The sequence below is a fragment of the Lolium rigidum genome, chromosome 4, assembly GCF_022539505.1.
Source record: "Lolium rigidum isolate FL_2022 chromosome 4, APGP_CSIRO_Lrig_0.1, whole genome shotgun sequence".
NCBI classification, from domain to species: Eukaryota; Viridiplantae; Streptophyta; class Magnoliopsida; order Poales; family Poaceae; genus Lolium; species Lolium rigidum.
Window position 1 is genome coordinate 60,616,739 of NC_061511.1, and position 17,332 is coordinate 60,634,070.

The following is a 17,332-nucleotide window of genomic DNA, read 5'->3' on the forward strand; positions in this document are numbered from 1 at the left end:
CGATTTTTTAAACATTATTTTCGACAAAGTGGTCAGCCACAAGTATTTTCAGATACAGTATTATATTGGAGGTGGGCCGTGGCTTTGTTAACCGGCTGGGCCTCACGTGCTTGCTGTCCGAGAAAGTCTTTTGTTAAACGAACCGAACTAAACGCCCAGTGGTAACCTACGACCACCGACCCGAACGTGCGCTCTGTCTGACCCGACCGACCGACCTCAGACAGACAACACACCACACCACAGCAGAAGCAGATACATCTTCTCCGCCACCTTCTTCGCCTCCCAGCCCGACCGATCTCCCCCCTTCTCCCTCCTCCCCCCATCACCGGCCGCCGCCCCTTCAGCTGCCGCCGCCGCCGCCACCGCCAGCGCCGCCTCATCGTCCGCAAACCCTAGCGCGCATTGCATCCCCCAGCCCAGCCCCGCGGATCTGGACAGGAGGCGCGCGCATGTCGCTCTTCCGCAAGTTCTTCTACCGCAAGCCCCCCGACGGCCTCCTCGAGATCACCGAGCGGGTCTACGGTGCGTCGCCATTCCCCTTCCCCCTCTCAATCACTCCCTTCCGGATAGCCCACTGCATCCCATTCCATTTCCCTTCCGTTAGCCACAGAGGGTTTCAGAAAGTCTGAATTTTCTTGTGTGTGTCTCTCTCTCTCTCCCGCAGTATTCGATTCGTGCTTCTCCACCGATGTCTTCGACGACGACGACCGGTACCGGCTCTACATCGGGGACATCGTGGCGCAGCTGCGGAGCCACTTCGCGGGCGCCACCTTCATGGTCTTCAACTTCCGGGAGGAGGACGGGCTGGGCCGGCCGAGCCTGCTGGGGAGCATCCTTGCCGCCTACGACATGGTGGTCATGGACTACCCGCGCCAGTACGAGGGCTGCCCGCTGCTCACCATGGAGATGGTGCACCACTTCCTCCGCTCCGCCGAGAGCTGGCTCTCCCTCGCCCACCACAACGTGCTCATCATGCACTGCGAGCGCGGCGGCTGGCCCGCGCTCGCGTTCATGCTCGCCGGCCTGCTGCTCTACCGCAAGCAGTTCATCGGCGAGCAGCGCACGCTGGAGATGGTCTACAAGCAGGCGCCGCGCGAGCTCATCCAGCTGCTCACGCCGCTCAATCCAATGCCTTCGCAGGTTAGGTACCTGCATTATATTGCCCGCAGGAACGTCAGCTCAGACTGGCCACCGGGTGACCGGCCGCTGACGCTAGACTGCGTCATACTAAGGAATGCCCCGGGATGTAATGGGGAGGATGGGTGTAGACCCATATTCCGTATCTATGGCCAGGATCCTCTCTTCAGCACAGATGACATTCCCAAGGTGCTTTTTGCAACACCAAAGAGGAGTAAATATGTTCGCCATTACAAGCGGGTGAGTTTTTCGACTCCCTACTTTCTGTTTCCACAGCTGCCTGCCTAATTCATCTCATTTCACCTCACGACAAAGCCAGAAAAAGGTATATTTGCTTCGCTGTTGAATTGCCATTCTCAGTTACTTTTCATCTTATTACTCAGGCAGACTGCGAACTGATCAAGATCGACGTCCACTGCCATATCCAAGGAGATGTTGTCCTCGAATGCATTAGCACGGACGCCGCTCAAGAACGGGAAGAGATGATGTTCAGAGTTATGTTCAATACAGCATTTATCAGATCCAACATTCTGATGCTGAACCGTGATGAAATCGACCTAATGTGGGATGCCAAGGATCGGTTCGCAAAGGAATTCAGAGCCGAGGTTTGTAACATCATTGCACACAACTTAACGTTTACACATTGTGCAGCAGAATCTAACGCCTTATTTGCCTTTCGTGGTAAAAGATTCTCTTTTCAGAAATGGACACGCCAGATGAATTAGATCCCATGGAGATGATGGCAGGTATAGGGGAGAAGGAGGGCCTACCGATTGAAGCATTTGCAAAGGTTCAAGAGATGTTCAGCATTGTGGACTGGTTAGATCCGAAAGGGGATGCTGCAGCCCAGTTTTTCCAGCGGCTAACTACGTATGAAAATATACAGATGAGGCAGGGATTGGTCTCTCCAAGCAACAAAGGTTCAATCGTTAGAAAAGAAATAGGGCAGTTGGAGCTTCGTTCTCCAACCAGAAATGAAACTGGCATTGCTCGAAACAAATCCGAACACTCGGCAGTATATATGAACAAACAGGATTGTGATGGCATACACAATTTGGTCTCCCAAGGAAAATCTGTTGTTCATGAAAAGATAAGCTCTCAAGTTTGCAAGGAAATAACACATGTAGTGGACATAAATACCACACGGCCGTCTTCACTCGAAAAGCCAGACGAGGGGTGTGGTGCAGTACAGTGCTCTTCACCCACTATGATTATGTCACAGCGGTTTCCAGCTTCTAGATCAAGCTCTGCTCTTTCTAGCAACTCATCTCCTAGATCACTTTCAGCTTTCCCAAGATTTCATAGCGTACCTTCAGCCCTAGGAATTACAGCTTTGTTGGAAGATCATGCTGCATTTGGAGGTTCTGAAAATTGCAGTTCAACCGTCGTTTCGCCCACAATATCAAATTTGTCAAGTGCCACAGTCAAAGCTCTGCATCCAACAAAAGGTTTTGCTCAACAATACTCTTTTGTTCTACCTGTTGCCTGCATATTTAACTTTTGATGATGTGGCAGGTACTCCAATTTTAACAAAGGGTGCACTTCCACCAACTTCTGGGCCATCAGAGCCGGTGCTGTTGGTGGCATCTGATGCCATTATGATGTCTGATGCAAAAGACTTTCCTGAACCATCCGAAAAGCATTCAGGTTCAGCAGAAATCTTATATATACGCACTAATTAGAAGCTCCTTTCATGCCACCACATTAATTCTAGAGAAAACTTATTTGTGATAGTTGAATTTTAATTGCACGGCTACGGATCAAGTCGTCATCTGCGTGGATGCGTCGTGTAGGCGTAAGATTCTTAATTAGCCCTGCACAATATTTCCAGCGGGCAATTCTCCATGTCTCCGTGCATGGACCGCACAGCCCCACACAAGATCTCCCTGTACACAATCAGATTTGCACAAGGCAGGCTGTATGCTCCTGAGTGGCATAATTAATAAACGTCATCGGGTTTGAGAACAAGGAACTTGGTGTACTTACACATGTTTCACACTCACCTAACAAAGAATAGCATGCTGGAATTCTCACCTTAATCAATACAAGAGAAAAGAAAAATCCTAGACTTTAGCGTGGTTTGGATTTTACACACGCGATTCATATGCCGCAGACCTCATATAAGTGTACCTTAAAAAAAGGATCTCATATACATGAACATGTTTACTGCAGGCTCCCAAATTAACGAAAACAAAATCTAAAAAGCTGCAATCCTACTCATTTATACAGATTATGTATGGCCTAGTTATTTTTTACATATGCATATGGAGCTACACATCCTTTCCAAAAAAAGAGAGTATACACCCTTCCATGTGTAGTGCAAAAAAAACTACTTTTATGTAAAATATTTTTGAACACATTAACAAAATTATACTAATATAAATACATCTTTAGAATCTGTCGTTAGGCATAACACAGTCTTACTATTACTCTTAGACTAGAATATTTACCCTTTCCACTATAGGTAACTATTTAATAATGTTATTAAATTTTGACCGCAATTTACAAAATAATACTATCAAGTTTACATATATGTTTTGCGAACATAAATGATAATCTATTATTTAAATGATTTGTGTTTCTCATGATGCTAATAACTAGTGCTTGTAATTTTGCAAATACTATTTTAGTTTTATAGATTTCCCTCTTCTAACTAAAGTTTTTCCCCTTCTGCAGGTCCTTCATTGTTGCCCCACCCATGTCAGCCACATGAAAATTCTACATTACCATTAGCTGGAAGTACTACTCTCTCCACATACCATCAGCGGTCCTCAAGTAACAGCGCAAAAGAATCATCACCAACTTCCCCCGCTCCCCATCCACCTCTGTTTCCCACTTTGTCGACACCTTCCAATTCTACAAGTATTCATTGTCGGCACCAAGATTCCCTGCTTGCCACTACCTCGACTTCATCCAGACCTCCAGCACAACGATCACCTCCACCTCCATCCACTACAGGGTTTTCTACTGTTGGATCTCCCGTATCGCTCCCGACTCCACCTTCAGCTTCTGCTCCTACATCTCCCATTGGACTATCATCTAAGTCCTCTATCAGTAGACCTCCTGCACCCCCTCCACCTCCGCCAGTTGCTTCTACTTCATATGTTGTACAATCTGCTGCACCAGCTGCACCTCCACTTCCCCCACTTTCTTCTGCTTCATCTCCTGTTGGACCTGCTGCACAACCTCCACCACTTGCTTCTACATTATCGGCTGTTCGACCTCCTCCACCACCTCCACCTCCACCACTTTCTACTTTGTCGGCTGTTCGACCTCCTGCACCACCTCCACCTCCACCACTTTCTACTTCACCCGCTGTTCGACCTGCTGCACCACCTCCACCTCCACCTCCACCACTTGCTTCTACTTCATCTACTATTCTGCCTCCTGCACCACCTCCACCACCTTGCCCAACATCATCCGCCATTAGATCTTCAGCACCACCTCCGCCTCTGCCTCCAGGAATTGCTTCTACGCCACCGCCACCACCGCCACCCTATCATTCACCCAAACAGTCATCCAGTTCTACGGGCATGTCATTGCCATGTCCTACTGCTCCACCACCACCTAATGCTCCAAGTTTCTCAAAGGATGCCCACCATCCTACTCCACCAGCACCTCCTGGTGTTAATGCTAATCTTTTTGGTGCCAAGGGTCGTGGACCTGCACCTCCTTCGGGTCCAATGTCTAAGAGCCTTCAATCTGGTCAGGCTATGTCCAGAAGGTCCAATTTGAAACCACTACACTGGGTGAAAGTAACAAGAGCGATGCAGGGCAGTCTCTGGGCCGAGGGACAAAAAACGGATGATGTTTCAAAGTATCTCCCTAACATCTTGAATATGCTGATGGATGGTCATATGTTTGTGATTTTTTATGCTAATGATTCATTTTCATGACTTCTCCAGAGCCCCAGTGTTTGACATGTCAGAACTAGAAAATCTTTTCTCAGCTGCTCTTCCAAAAGATTCTAGGAGTTCAGATAAGTCAGGAAGTCGTGCATCTGGGACAAAACCTGAGAAAATTCATCTTGTGAGTTGTTTTTAGCAAAGAAAGCTGCATTTGTTTTGCCCTCAATTTGTTCCAGCCAGTCTGTATATTCTAATCTTCATTGATTCTGTGCTTATTTCATTCTCGATTCTCTGATAATCTATGTCATATGGTACATACGAGTATCGTGAGTTATGCTGCAAGTCATCTTAGTTGAATATGGACATCATTTCTCTCTTTTCGGCACCTCTATGCGATACTAGCAACTGTGCATGTACAATGCAGGTTTTTTGCATGTATATTGCATGGAAGAACTAACATATGCTAGAAAACCATATCTAAAATTAAAATTTATTCAACACTAAATCTTGTTTCTTTTCTCACAAATCACTTTATGTAAACAAGAAACACCAGCATCAAGAATGGCTGATTCACAAACCAAGCATTAGCAATTAAGAGATAATTTGTATGGGTTAATTTGAGATTAATTGTATCATAAGTGTTCAATGAAAAGTTAATTTAAGGGTCCAACTTAAATCATCTGTTTGATTAGATCTGTGGATGGTTCGGATCAATAAACAGTATCTGATCCAACCGGTACTTCTTTATATTAGTATAGGTTTCACAACATAACCAGCTCTTTTCTTGATAAGTACTCATAGCAGCTGCATGTTAGAATATATTTAATTGATCAAGGTACTTAAAGTTTGATGTGCGGTCCTGAGTTCTTTATGTTCGTTTTCTCGATGGCTTGTGTCATCTTGGTTAGTTTTACATGTCACTGTGGACTTTTGAGCTACTATTTATGCCTCATCATTTCGATTTGTTTTACTTTCGTTTCTCTTTCCTAAATTGCTCGGTAACACAGATCGATCTTCGTCGAGCTAACAATTGTGGAATCATGCTTACAAAAGTCAAAATGCCCCTTCCGGAACTAATGGTAAGCTGTTGCCAATTAAACTTTGGCATGTTCCAAAAAAACGGAAGTTATTATCTGAACATATTGCTGCTGCTTGTCATAGGACAGTGCCACATATATACTTGTTGTAATCTTATTTGTATAGTCTGTTAGATATGGTAAGAGAGTGTTTGTAGGGAAATGATGGTAAGAGAGTGGAATACTGATTAATCATTTCCTATGTTCCACTCTTTTCTGACTGAAATAACTTAAAATTAATTAAGAATATGTGTAAATTGTGTTTTGAAGGACAGATGTTTACTTCATATCTTTGTTAATAGTACCTATCAAATGTTTTTTGAGCACAGAGCGCTATTCTTGCTCTGGATGATTCTATCCTAGACGCTGATCAGGTGGACAACCTAATTAAGTTCACTCCAACTAAAGAGGAAATAGAACTTCTGAAGGTGATTGTGGTGCCCATTTTTAATTGTTTACAAGATTCCTTAAGTTATCAGTTTTTGTTATGCATTCTTATCATCACTGCAGGGTTACAAAGGAGATAAGCAAGTACTCGGTGAATGCGAAAAGGTGACATGTTTCCTTCACTTTAATTTACAACTTTGTTTTGCTGGCCGGTACTTGAGTTTGGGGTTTGATTAACAGAAAAGTTACACCGTAGCCCCTACGATAAAGTTGTCCAAAAAAAATTGGTGCTATATCTAGCCCCTTTGGTCGGATGGTATTCCAACATGTCCATCGTTGACAGCCTGTAAAAGACTTCTAAATGGTGTATTGATTAATTCTAGCTGAGTTACAATTTTCTTTTTGTTCTGCAGTTCTTCATGGAGCTTATGAAAGTACCCCGTGTGGACTCTAAGCTGAGAGTTTTCTCATTTAGGATTCAATTTCGTTCTCAAGTGAGACAGCACAATCTTTTTTCTTGATACATATCGTTTTACTTGGCCTTTTTGGTATTTGTATTTTGTTAACTATTATGTTTTTCAGGTTTCTGACCTTAAGCGGAACCTGAACATCGTTAACTCCTCTGCTGAAGAGGTGAGTGCTGTTAATTTTAAATTTCATATTATGCGATTAACAATTTAACATCATTCGTTTCATATTTTCTGTTGTAATGTTCACAGATAAGGGGTTCTGCGAAGTTGAAAAGGATTATGCAGACAATCCTTTCTTTGGGAAATGCATTGAATCAAGGCACTGCTAGAGGTAATTAAAAAAATGTAATGAGATAGACATTTAGTGCTGCAAAGTTTCCGTTCATTTGTAATTTACATATGTAAAGTGCAGCTATGAATTGAATGTTGTGATATAATTATATATTTCTTCTAAAGGTTGTACTGTTTGAAATATATAATAATTATTCTGACGTTTCAATAATTTAACATGGGTATGTGTACCGTAAGGTATATAGCACCTACGTGCAAGGTCTAGTTCATATAAGCAAGAGCACTAGATGCCCTGTTTTAGAGCTCTGGCTATATGAGTACTAGTAATATAACACCAACTTGGCGAATATTTGGACTGTATGTATGATGTGTATAAAGTATGTAAAGCCTTGTTTGCTTCTAATTGTAAAATAAAGCACAAACTAATGTGTTTTATACAGGTGTGGTGTCAAAATGTTCCTAAGCAATCCTGTTAAGTTATTTGACACGACATTGGTGTATCATTAATCATTTTCATACTTGCTCTGTTTTAGTTTCTGTATTTTTTTTCTTATACGATCATCTAACCCCGAGCATTAAAATACAACAGTTTGATATGATCTCAGGATTTTGGTGCTAACCATCTTGTCTGAACTCTGTTAGCTTGTTAATGTAATAGTGTTTTATTTCTTCCAGCTGTTGGTTTCTTTATTTTTGTTTGCACTGGCTCGACTACAGTTCATTTTGTTTGTTGTAGGTTCTGCTGTTGGGTTCAGGTTGGATAGCTTACTCAAACTAAGTGATACCCGTGCACGTAACAATAAGATGACCTTAATGCATTATTTATCCAAGGTATACATCTGTTCATATATATTTAAGTAGATAATTGAATACTATTCTCTCTGTTCCATAATATAAGACGTTTTGGCAAGCCAAAACAGCTTGCCAAAACGTCTTATATTGTGGGACGGAGGGAGTATTTATTATTCTCTTGTCAGAAAACATTTTAAGTTGTAGAACTGTTGATCGTATTATACAAAAATAAATACAGAATGTTCTCCCGCTCTAGAATTTAAGTTCAGATCATGCCTGATAACTAGTTATATCATGTCTAGGCATCTCAATTTCCCAATTTACCCAACAATTAAAATGGATAAAATGATAAACCTTCTCAGTTGAGTTAGTCATTACCTAGCCTTGGATGCCTTGTCTATACAAATCATTGCTTCCATTATACAGGAGTAATAGCGGCACAACATAGCAAACTTGCATGAGATATTATTGAATGATAATAAAACTTTTGTTTTGGCGAGAACTGAGAAGCCTGGAAAAAGCTAGTAACTGTACAGGAACCTCATTGAAGTCATCTTTTCTTCTCAGGATTAAGTTAATCTTGATGGACCATTTCCCAGTTATTTTTCTTATCCTGCAACTGCTGCAATTTGTTAACCCAAACATACTCAACCATATCCCACAACTAGCTCTATAGGTACATATCTAGTCTTTTGTGCCTTCATGGACTACTTCTGTTCTGAGGAAAGACCAAACATATCCCAGAAGCTTCATCATGCAATGTTCAACTTGTCATCCATTTCTCAGCTGTGCTGGGTTGCGAGCCTGTATTCTCTTTCCTTTATTTTTACCTCTTTTTCCATGCAGCTTGAAACTGAAACCTTAGCTTTTCTGATTTGATGTGAATCGAAGTCCTCTCTAATGTCTTTTCATTGGGATAAAAAGCTTTATGGCTTACAAATTCGGTTAGGTTCTCTTCATAGGAAGTCCAAACTGCAGTTGATTTACTCAAATTGTCATGTGAATGCAGGTGCTTTCCGAGAAACTTCCAGAACTTCTTGACTTCCCTAAAGATTTGGCTAGCTTGGAGTTGGCAGCAAAGGTATTAGATTTAGCGCAGTTTGACAACATTGGATATTGACAAATCAATGATACACCAATTGATTTCCAAGAGAACTATTGGACTGATGCAGATACAGTTGAAGTCATTAGCAGAGGAAATGCAGGCCATAAACAAAGGACTCGAGAAAGTGGAGCAAGAACTAACTATATCTGAAAATGATGGCCCTGTGTCGGAGACCTTTCGCAAGGTAACTACAACTGTTGTGTTCTTTTTTTGAGAATATGCTTTAGTGTGTGTGTATTGCCTAGATACCAGCATGCTACTTAGCACACAAGATTTCTTTTCTGTAGTACTGTCATCATCATGATGCCACTAAACTAGGCGCCTTTTTGACAGACACTGAAGGACTTTCTCAGTGGTGCTGAAGCTGAAGTTAGGGCATTGACTTCACTTTATTCTAATGTGGTATGTGTATTCTTTGAGCAAGAGTCATGTGCGTGCACACTGGCCTATCTGGTGGAATTAGCTCAACATGGAGAGTTTATTAAATTGCTGACAGTATGGATCAAACTAGTGCTGGTTTAATGGCATTAGTCCCACATGAAGTTTCTAGGTCAGGTGTTTAGGTAGTCTGGGTTAGGAAAGATAACGGTCGTCACTGAGATCTCCGAAAACATGAAATGTGATTACATAGCTGCAGGATGGAATCTGAACAGATTGGAGTTTTTCTTCAAGAATATATGCAGGAGAGCTGCATGTATATGTATTAGATAGAGAAAAAAAAGGAATGCACAGGGTTAGAGACCCTATGGGCATCCACCAAAGAGCTGAACAGATAGCAAGAACCAAAAGTTAACTTAGAAGACCCAAAAACGCCTGAAAGAAAAACCATTGGCTCCAGCCTTACTCCAAGCATTGATTCAATGGTGGAGAGAAAATCCAACTAAGGGGCACAGAAAACATTCTGAAATATCCTGTTGTTTCTTTCCTTCCGCATGTGCCATCCGACCAAAATCGATAGCCTATCAAAAGCCTCCTTTAGTATCCCTCTGAAGTTTATGCCTGGTCCGAGTCACCATTCCCTGAACTGAGCATTGAGGGAAGGTCTGATTTCCTCAATGTTTTCTTGGCCCAGTCCAGGATCATACCGCATAAGATTCCGATGATACTTTATATCTTCATTGCTATTGGCAGAAGATGCAACTTTTATGAGGAAGCCCATGTTTAGCAAGTCTACCTGTTAGCCAGTATTGGAGTTAAGGGTGAAAAGTAGACTCCAGAGGTTGTTGAAGAACAAAAGCGCACCTTTTCCTCATCAATATAGGTGAACAGAGTTGTTTCTTAAGCCTCAAAAAATCAAAATTTGAAGTGTTGGGAAGTAATACAAATATTAGAGAATTATTAAATAGACAAGCAACCAAAGGTTAGGGAGTAATGTAAATAAAGAAGACTTAAAAAAAATACTCTAAAGCATTCAGTTCTGTAGTCTTATTTTATATACCCTCTGTCCCAAATTAATTGACTCATTTTTGTCTAGATACGTATTTATCTAGACACTAAAACGTGGCCAGATGCATGTGTATCTAGACAAAGTTGAGTCAATTAATTTGGGACAGAGGGAGTACTTATGATTATTATTTTTCAATTTTATACTAAATTTCATGGATTTTTTTGTCCTTTATCTCAATGTTAGAAGATTTTGTGGCGTCTATCAATTAAATTAATGACTTCCTCTCAGTCATCATTTAGTACATGCATCATTTTGCATATTTTTAATATGGATTATTCACTATCACTAGTATGCATAAAACTTTAAAATGTGTTTTCTTTGCATACTTATAAGATTTATCTTGGAGCTTCTCATTATGTCACTACTTTGTTAAACATTTTAAATTTTTGCGCTTTTTTCTCCTTCTCTTTGGTCTCCTTGTTTGCGGTGGGTAGCCTACCACAACTTAAGACCGTGCACAGTTTGGTCCGAAACTGGCCAAACCGTCAACCCGCAGCGCACCGCATCAAATCAGTGGTTTGTGCCGGGTTTGCCGGTTTACAGTTTCAAACCACGATGGCAAATCGTTGTACTGGTTGAGATGGTCCGGCTGACAATTTATGCAGTTTCAACCCGTCCTCAATCAGCGCTGGGATACCAATGCCGGTGAAGGAGCAGCTGGGACAGCTGTGCTCACCATCTGGAGTTGAAGAGAAGCGTCGGGCAGAACAACCCTTCATCCCCGCTCAGCAGGGGCCTCTTGGAGGAGGGGAACATGGAGGTGCTAGTCTGGGCCCTCAGACGCCACGGCGGAGCGCGCGCGGGCGACGCTGGAGCTGTTGTGCACGGACGGCGCATGGGGCATGCCCCACCGTCAAGGTGGACAGCGCGCCAAGCGGTATGGTGGTGATGCCCTTCCTGAACCTGAGCAGCGCGTCGATCTTGACAGAGTACATCAAGGCAACCGCGACCGCAGCCGCCGCTCCGGCAAGCAATGCCACCACTACGGCCGCGAGAACGTGTAGTGTTCGGCAGTTGTACCGAAGCATCACAGTGTTATTCTCGGTTGCATCTTTCCTTTTTATTCCGGTCAATTGATCAAATCATCATCACGAGGCTAGCTACTGCTTATAATCAAATGGAATCCGCGAGTCACTGGTCATTTTGTGTCGTCGCCGGGGCTCCAGCTCCTCGTCTTCTATCTCCCTCCTAGGCCTGGACGAACTAAGGAGCTTTAGTCTGATCGATTTTGGTGCTGAATTCATCGAGTGTCTGTACATAGTTGATGTTCTCCGCTGATTCCGCTGCTGAAGTTCGGAACTGAGCATGAACGGTGTCAAACCGTTTACATCGCCTAACCAGCCCGCACCAACCCGTGCTATTACCTCCTACCTGAACCGTCTAACCCAAACCAACCCATTTAAAACTAGTATTAACGGTCTGGGTTGATAAACCGGCCGAAAGCGTTCTAAACTGGGAATGCCCAGGGTGACCCCAACTTGCTGGGACAAAATGCTTTGTTGTTGTTTATTTATCATAATTGTTAAATATTTTGATAATTATTTCTGTTTTATGTACGCTGATTGCAGTTCTTCAGGCCTTTTTTGGAGTCAGAATTTTCCTAGTTATAAAGGAACTGAGCAGTTTCCTTTGGAAATCAAATGAAATTCATGTGCTCCAATGTGCCTTTTTTCTGTTATTAATTTAAATTATTTTCCTTTGCGAAAATTTAATCAGACTTCCTGATTATTTTCTTTTTCAATGTACGGAATTTATTTTGTTTGGTTGAGTGATGATTGGGGCTGCAACTTTTAATAAATATAAGGAACTTCAGTAACTATCAGCATTATTAGACTTAGATGCCAGTTAACAAATGTTAAGTTGGACAAGATTGCATTCTGGTGCTACAAGGGACCAGTGATGCATTATAATCCTCTTTTGTACATGATGATTGGTAATTTTGGTATCCAGTCATCTATAACATTTGATCTTTCTCTTGTTTATAATAAATTAACTGCAATTATGAACCCTGCAGGGCAGGAATGCAGACGCATTGGCACTTTATTTTGGAGAAGATCCGGCACGTTGTCCATTTGAGCAAGGTGAAACTTACATGTTATTTCAGTTTCTTCAAGCTGTTCTGGAAACTTTGGGAGGAAGTACCAGTACGATCTTTTTACTCTAAATAAGTCCTTATGGAAATTCTCGTGTGTCTTTGCAGTGGTGACAACGCTCCAAAACTTTGTGAGATTGTTCACACGTTCCCACGAAGAGAATTGCAAGCAGTTGGATCTTGAAAAGAAGAAAGCTCAGAAGGAGGCAGAAACGGAGAAACCTAAGAGTGAATCGGAAACGGATAAAGTTAATACTGAATCTGAAAATGAGAAAGCTAAGCTCAGCCATTCAATCAAAGAGCTAGACATCTCACTTCAATCACAAGCACAAACTGCCAGTGCCAAGTGATGATCCAATCTTTTTAATCTCAATGAACCTGGTGCTTCCCCTCTGGCAGGTGCTTGCTGGATATGTCTATTCCCTGGTATTAGTTATCAGGGATGCAAGTAAACCTGCCACAACAGGAAGGCCATTGATGCATCGGTAAATACACTTCATTTGTTTAAGCTGCAGAATGACTCTTATATTTTACAAGTAATATGTGCACTTCACTTCGGGATACATTATTTTTATTTTTTGGTATCTCATTTGAAGTTCTTTGTTTGCAGTGATACTTCTAAGTTCTAACTGAGGGATTCCCGGACAAATATCATACCTGGCGGAGAAGCTGCATAGTTTTAACAAAATGATAGGTTTTCCTTTTGGGTTCTAGTAGTGTTGGCCAGTAGTACCCTTACAGTTTTATTAATTTATATGTAGTTATTATAATGTTCGGCAAATCTGTAAAATAAAGTTTTGGCCAATAGAAAGGGTTATCTTCTCCGGTGGGTAAATAGAAATGGTTGTTGATATTAATTTAGGCAATAGAGCTTGTATATCATTTCTTTAGTCTGTTTGGCCAGCGCCTTGTACAAAGTGTTCAAATTTTGGATATTATATGCCGAATGCAGTTTTTTTTTGCGAGGAAAAATTCCATTAAACTATGACAGAATTACACTCTTGTTGGATAATATCACTAAGAACTGGGGGAACTAAGCCAGAATCGTGTGATTTTATCCTCCCTACCCAGCTTCGCCATGACATGATGAGCTGCATTTTGCTCTCTCGCAATTTTCATAATCTTAATCTCTCTCTCCGAGAGCATCCTTAATGGATTTAATTAGATGGACTAGCGAGGAGCGGTTCATCTCAGTAGATAGAACCATGTTCACCGCCACAGAACAGTCCATCTCAACATCAATGGGTTCTGATGACCAGTTCAGAGCAAGCTTCAGTCCCTCCTCACAAGCTGCCACTTCAGCCTCCAGAGCAGATGCACAATTCGTTAGGTACCTGCAGGCCGCGAAGATGACCTCTGCATTATCATCGCGGAGAATCATACCTGCTCCCGCCTCCTCCGTTTTAGCAATATAGCTACCGTCCACGTTGAGCTTCAGTCGGCCTCGCCGAGGCCTTTCCCATTGCTTCACAGGTTTTGGCACATGGCCAGGGGCCGTCCGCCTCTGCACTCTCTCTAAATATGATATCACTTGATTCCCTTTACACACATTTGTTGTAGGATGTTGTTTAATAAAGAGTAGCACATCAACATAACTACACAGGAAGCGTTTAGAGGCTGCCATCGGTGGAGCAGGCTTATCGTGTGTTAGCTCATTATGCACGTGCCATGCTCTCCAGAGAATCATCATAACCATCAGCCTCTGAACGGCGTTTAGTTTTGCCAGTAGCTGAAGAACCCAATCCTTACCCGTATTCTGGAGCATCTCGTCAGCTGGTAGATCCCAACATTGTCGCATACAGTTCCACAGCCCTTTCGCTTGTGGACAAGTAACCAGGCATGAAAGGTATCTTCATCCTCCTTTCCACAAATTCTGCAGGTAGGTTGGGCATCGATCTTCCTTCTCCTTAGGTTCACCTGGGTGGCTAGTCCATTACGGGCCAGTTTGCAGGTGAAGGTTTTCACTTTCAGCGGTGCCGCGTTTTTCCAGATAAGCTTCCACTCTTTATTAGCTCCATCCGGTCAAGAACTTGTAGCTCCTTCGTCCCTTTCCCTCTCCTGGCACTCCATGCATAGATTGTAGGCACCTTTAACTGAGAATAATCCTTTCTCATTTGGTCCCCAAGCCACGAAGTCAGCATCATTTCTTCTTGAGATTTTGATCTTTAAGATTTCTGTTATGTCAATTGGTTCGAAGTAGGTATGCAACAGATTGGTATTCCAGGATCCATCTGGATTCAGGAGATCCGAAACCCACTTCAGTCGGCATCTTCTCTTGGGAGAAATGGTTCGATAGAAGTCATGCCTCGGGATCTAGGGGTCCCTCCAAATTCTCACTGCAGTACCATTTTCTATACGCCAAATAACCCCTTTTTTCAACAGTTCTAATCCATACTCAATGGTCTGCCATGCCGAAGATGCATTCCCAGTGAATACAGTGTCAATGAGATTGCCATTAGGATAGTACTTGGCCCTCAACACCTGTGCACACAAGGATTCTGGGTTCTGAAGTAGGCTCCACGCTTGCCTTGCGAGAACATTCTCATATCCCTGAAACCCATTCCGAATGCAGTTGCCTCTTGAGATTTTCCTTTTGTTGGTTGTGTGGTTGATGGGCTACGGTTAAATTGTGAAGCAGAGAATAGTTTGTTCCTTCACACATAACATTTATGGCGATAGATATGTTGTCAAATAACTGGATTCTTTGTTCAATACCTTATTTTAATATTAAATCCTGAAATTCGGACAGAACTAGCACTGCCATAGTTTGTTATATGGAAAGAGTTAGACTATCCCAGAGTGGAAATGGAAAGTAGCATCATTGAACATTGTTTTCACGTTCCCAAAACAATTTTCTTTACGTGATGAATTATGATTATGCAATAGAAACATTAATTTGTTTCATTCAAATTGATTGACTCAAATGGATTTGATTGGTTGACAGTGGAAAACGTGCATACATAATGCACAATAATCAAGAGATTATGAGAATCATTCTGACAGAGATTAAGAGAGCAAGAACTGGAAAGCTTTGTGGAAGAAACAGGCACCAGAGAAAATGAGAATCATTCTACGGCTAATGGAACATGATTGCCTTCCGACATGTCATCAGCTCCAACATAGACATATTCCAGCTGATGATCGGTGTGTGTTCTGTGGAAAGATGGAACAAGTGGAGCATCTTTTTGCTCGGTGCCTGGAGGAGACCGCGTCGGCTGCGCCTCCTGCGCGCGATGGGATGCTCCGCCAAGCCGGGGCGGCGGCCCCGGGCACGTCGGCGGCGATCTTGCAGGGCGAGGATGGTGTGGTTAGCGGCGGCTAGAACCGCGTGGTGGCGTGGCTTCGCCAGCGTCCGCCAGAGGGGCCCGGTCTGGGACGCGAGTTCTAGGCCGCGCAGGCTTGGTTCGCGTGGGCTTTGTTGCTGTTTGTCCACCGCTTTCTGAACCTCCTTCGTCATTGTTGGGCGGCTTATGGCGGCATGGGCGTGCTCGTCCGCATCGCAGAATAAAGGTGCCGGTCCTATGGTCCCTCTCGTGTGAAGTTGGAGACCTTTCTGAGGCCGGTCCTTTTTGATCTGGCTGGAGTGGTGAGTTCCGGATGGCTCTACCAGGGAATGTAACAGCGGATCTTATTCCCGGAGTTTGTTGGATCTGTGGTATTTGGTCGTGTGACCCATGCTTTTATTCCGACCATCTGGTTCTGGAGGAGCGGTGCGAAGCTCTGTTCTTTTTTGTTAGAGGCGGAGAATACCATGAATGCCCGATTGAAGGACTAAACATGGAGGTTCGAGTATCTATGTTGTTGAGGGACTTACTTGGTGTTCTAGGTTTCGCAACAGCCGTATGCAAGTGGGGGCGGCAACACGTGTGAAGTTCAGAGTCTTTCCTTTCAGGGTAAAAATACAAGGTTTGGCCTTAATTGGTTGTGCATGGCAATGATTTTGTTGAAAGCATTGTTTTGAGAGCATGGGCTATCTTTAGGGTGAAAACCTAAGACTTTTGATCGAGCGATGATGGCGCTTGCGCAATGTTCCCTTCTTGGAGGCATCGATTTTGGAGAGTTTGAAGTTCAAGTGTTGCCTTGGTGATGGATGTAGTGTTGCTGCTAGGGCTGGAATACCGTAGCAGGACTTTTATTTTCTTAGTTTCCTTTTCCTTTTTTTGAAAATGTGCATTCGTACCGCCATTAGAGTATTGCGTTGTTAGAGAGGCTAGCTGTAATTGGTATCTCTTGACAGTGGATCAATCGTGATGTCTCTATTAAACAATTCGTATATTACTTTTTGTATATAAATAAATAATAGCTAGCTAATAGATAGATGCTGTCTAGGCATCTTAATTTACACATCGAACATCATATACGCCAGTAAGCCTGGGCATTCTTGGTTTAAGACAGTTTCTAGTGGTTCATCAAACCAGCCTGTTTGGTAGCAGTTTTAGCTGGGTTGATTTGGTTGGTTCGGGACTGGTTAGGCGGTTTAAACGGTTTGTCACCGGTCATGCGCAGCGTCTTGCACTGCACCAACTTGGGCAATGGCATCTTGTCCACAATGGAGAACAGCAACTGCAGCCACCTGACGATTTGTGGCACGAAAAAGATCAAACTCCAGCTCGGTACGTCGACGATGGAGAGATCAGCGACGGGCTGGAATACCGGCGGGCGGCGGCGCCGTCGCGGATGCGTCCGT

General features: G+C 43.0%; 1 protein-coding gene across 1 annotated transcript; it reads left to right on the top strand.

Moving 5' to 3' along the window:
• The first annotated feature begins 449 nt into the window (after positions 1-449).
• Positions 450-13,617, top strand: LOC124648996 (formin-like protein 6). Its single transcript, XM_047188680.1, has 20 exons — positions 450-522; positions 665-1,377; positions 1,521-1,742; positions 1,826-2,585; positions 2,653-2,784; positions 3,814-4,954; positions 5,043-5,166; positions 5,993-6,064; positions 6,391-6,489; positions 6,572-6,613; positions 6,862-6,942; positions 7,031-7,081; positions 7,168-7,249; positions 7,946-8,040; positions 9,011-9,082; positions 9,174-9,290; positions 9,440-9,508; positions 12,568-12,634; positions 12,754-13,130; positions 13,256-13,617. Exons 1-19 carry the CDS (start codon positions 450-452, stop codon positions 12,993-12,995), a joined length of 4,254 nt encoding a protein of 1,417 aa, XP_047044636.1. The 3' UTR covers positions 12,996-13,130; positions 13,256-13,617.
• The last annotated feature ends 3,715 nt before the right edge of the window (positions 13,618-17,332 follow it).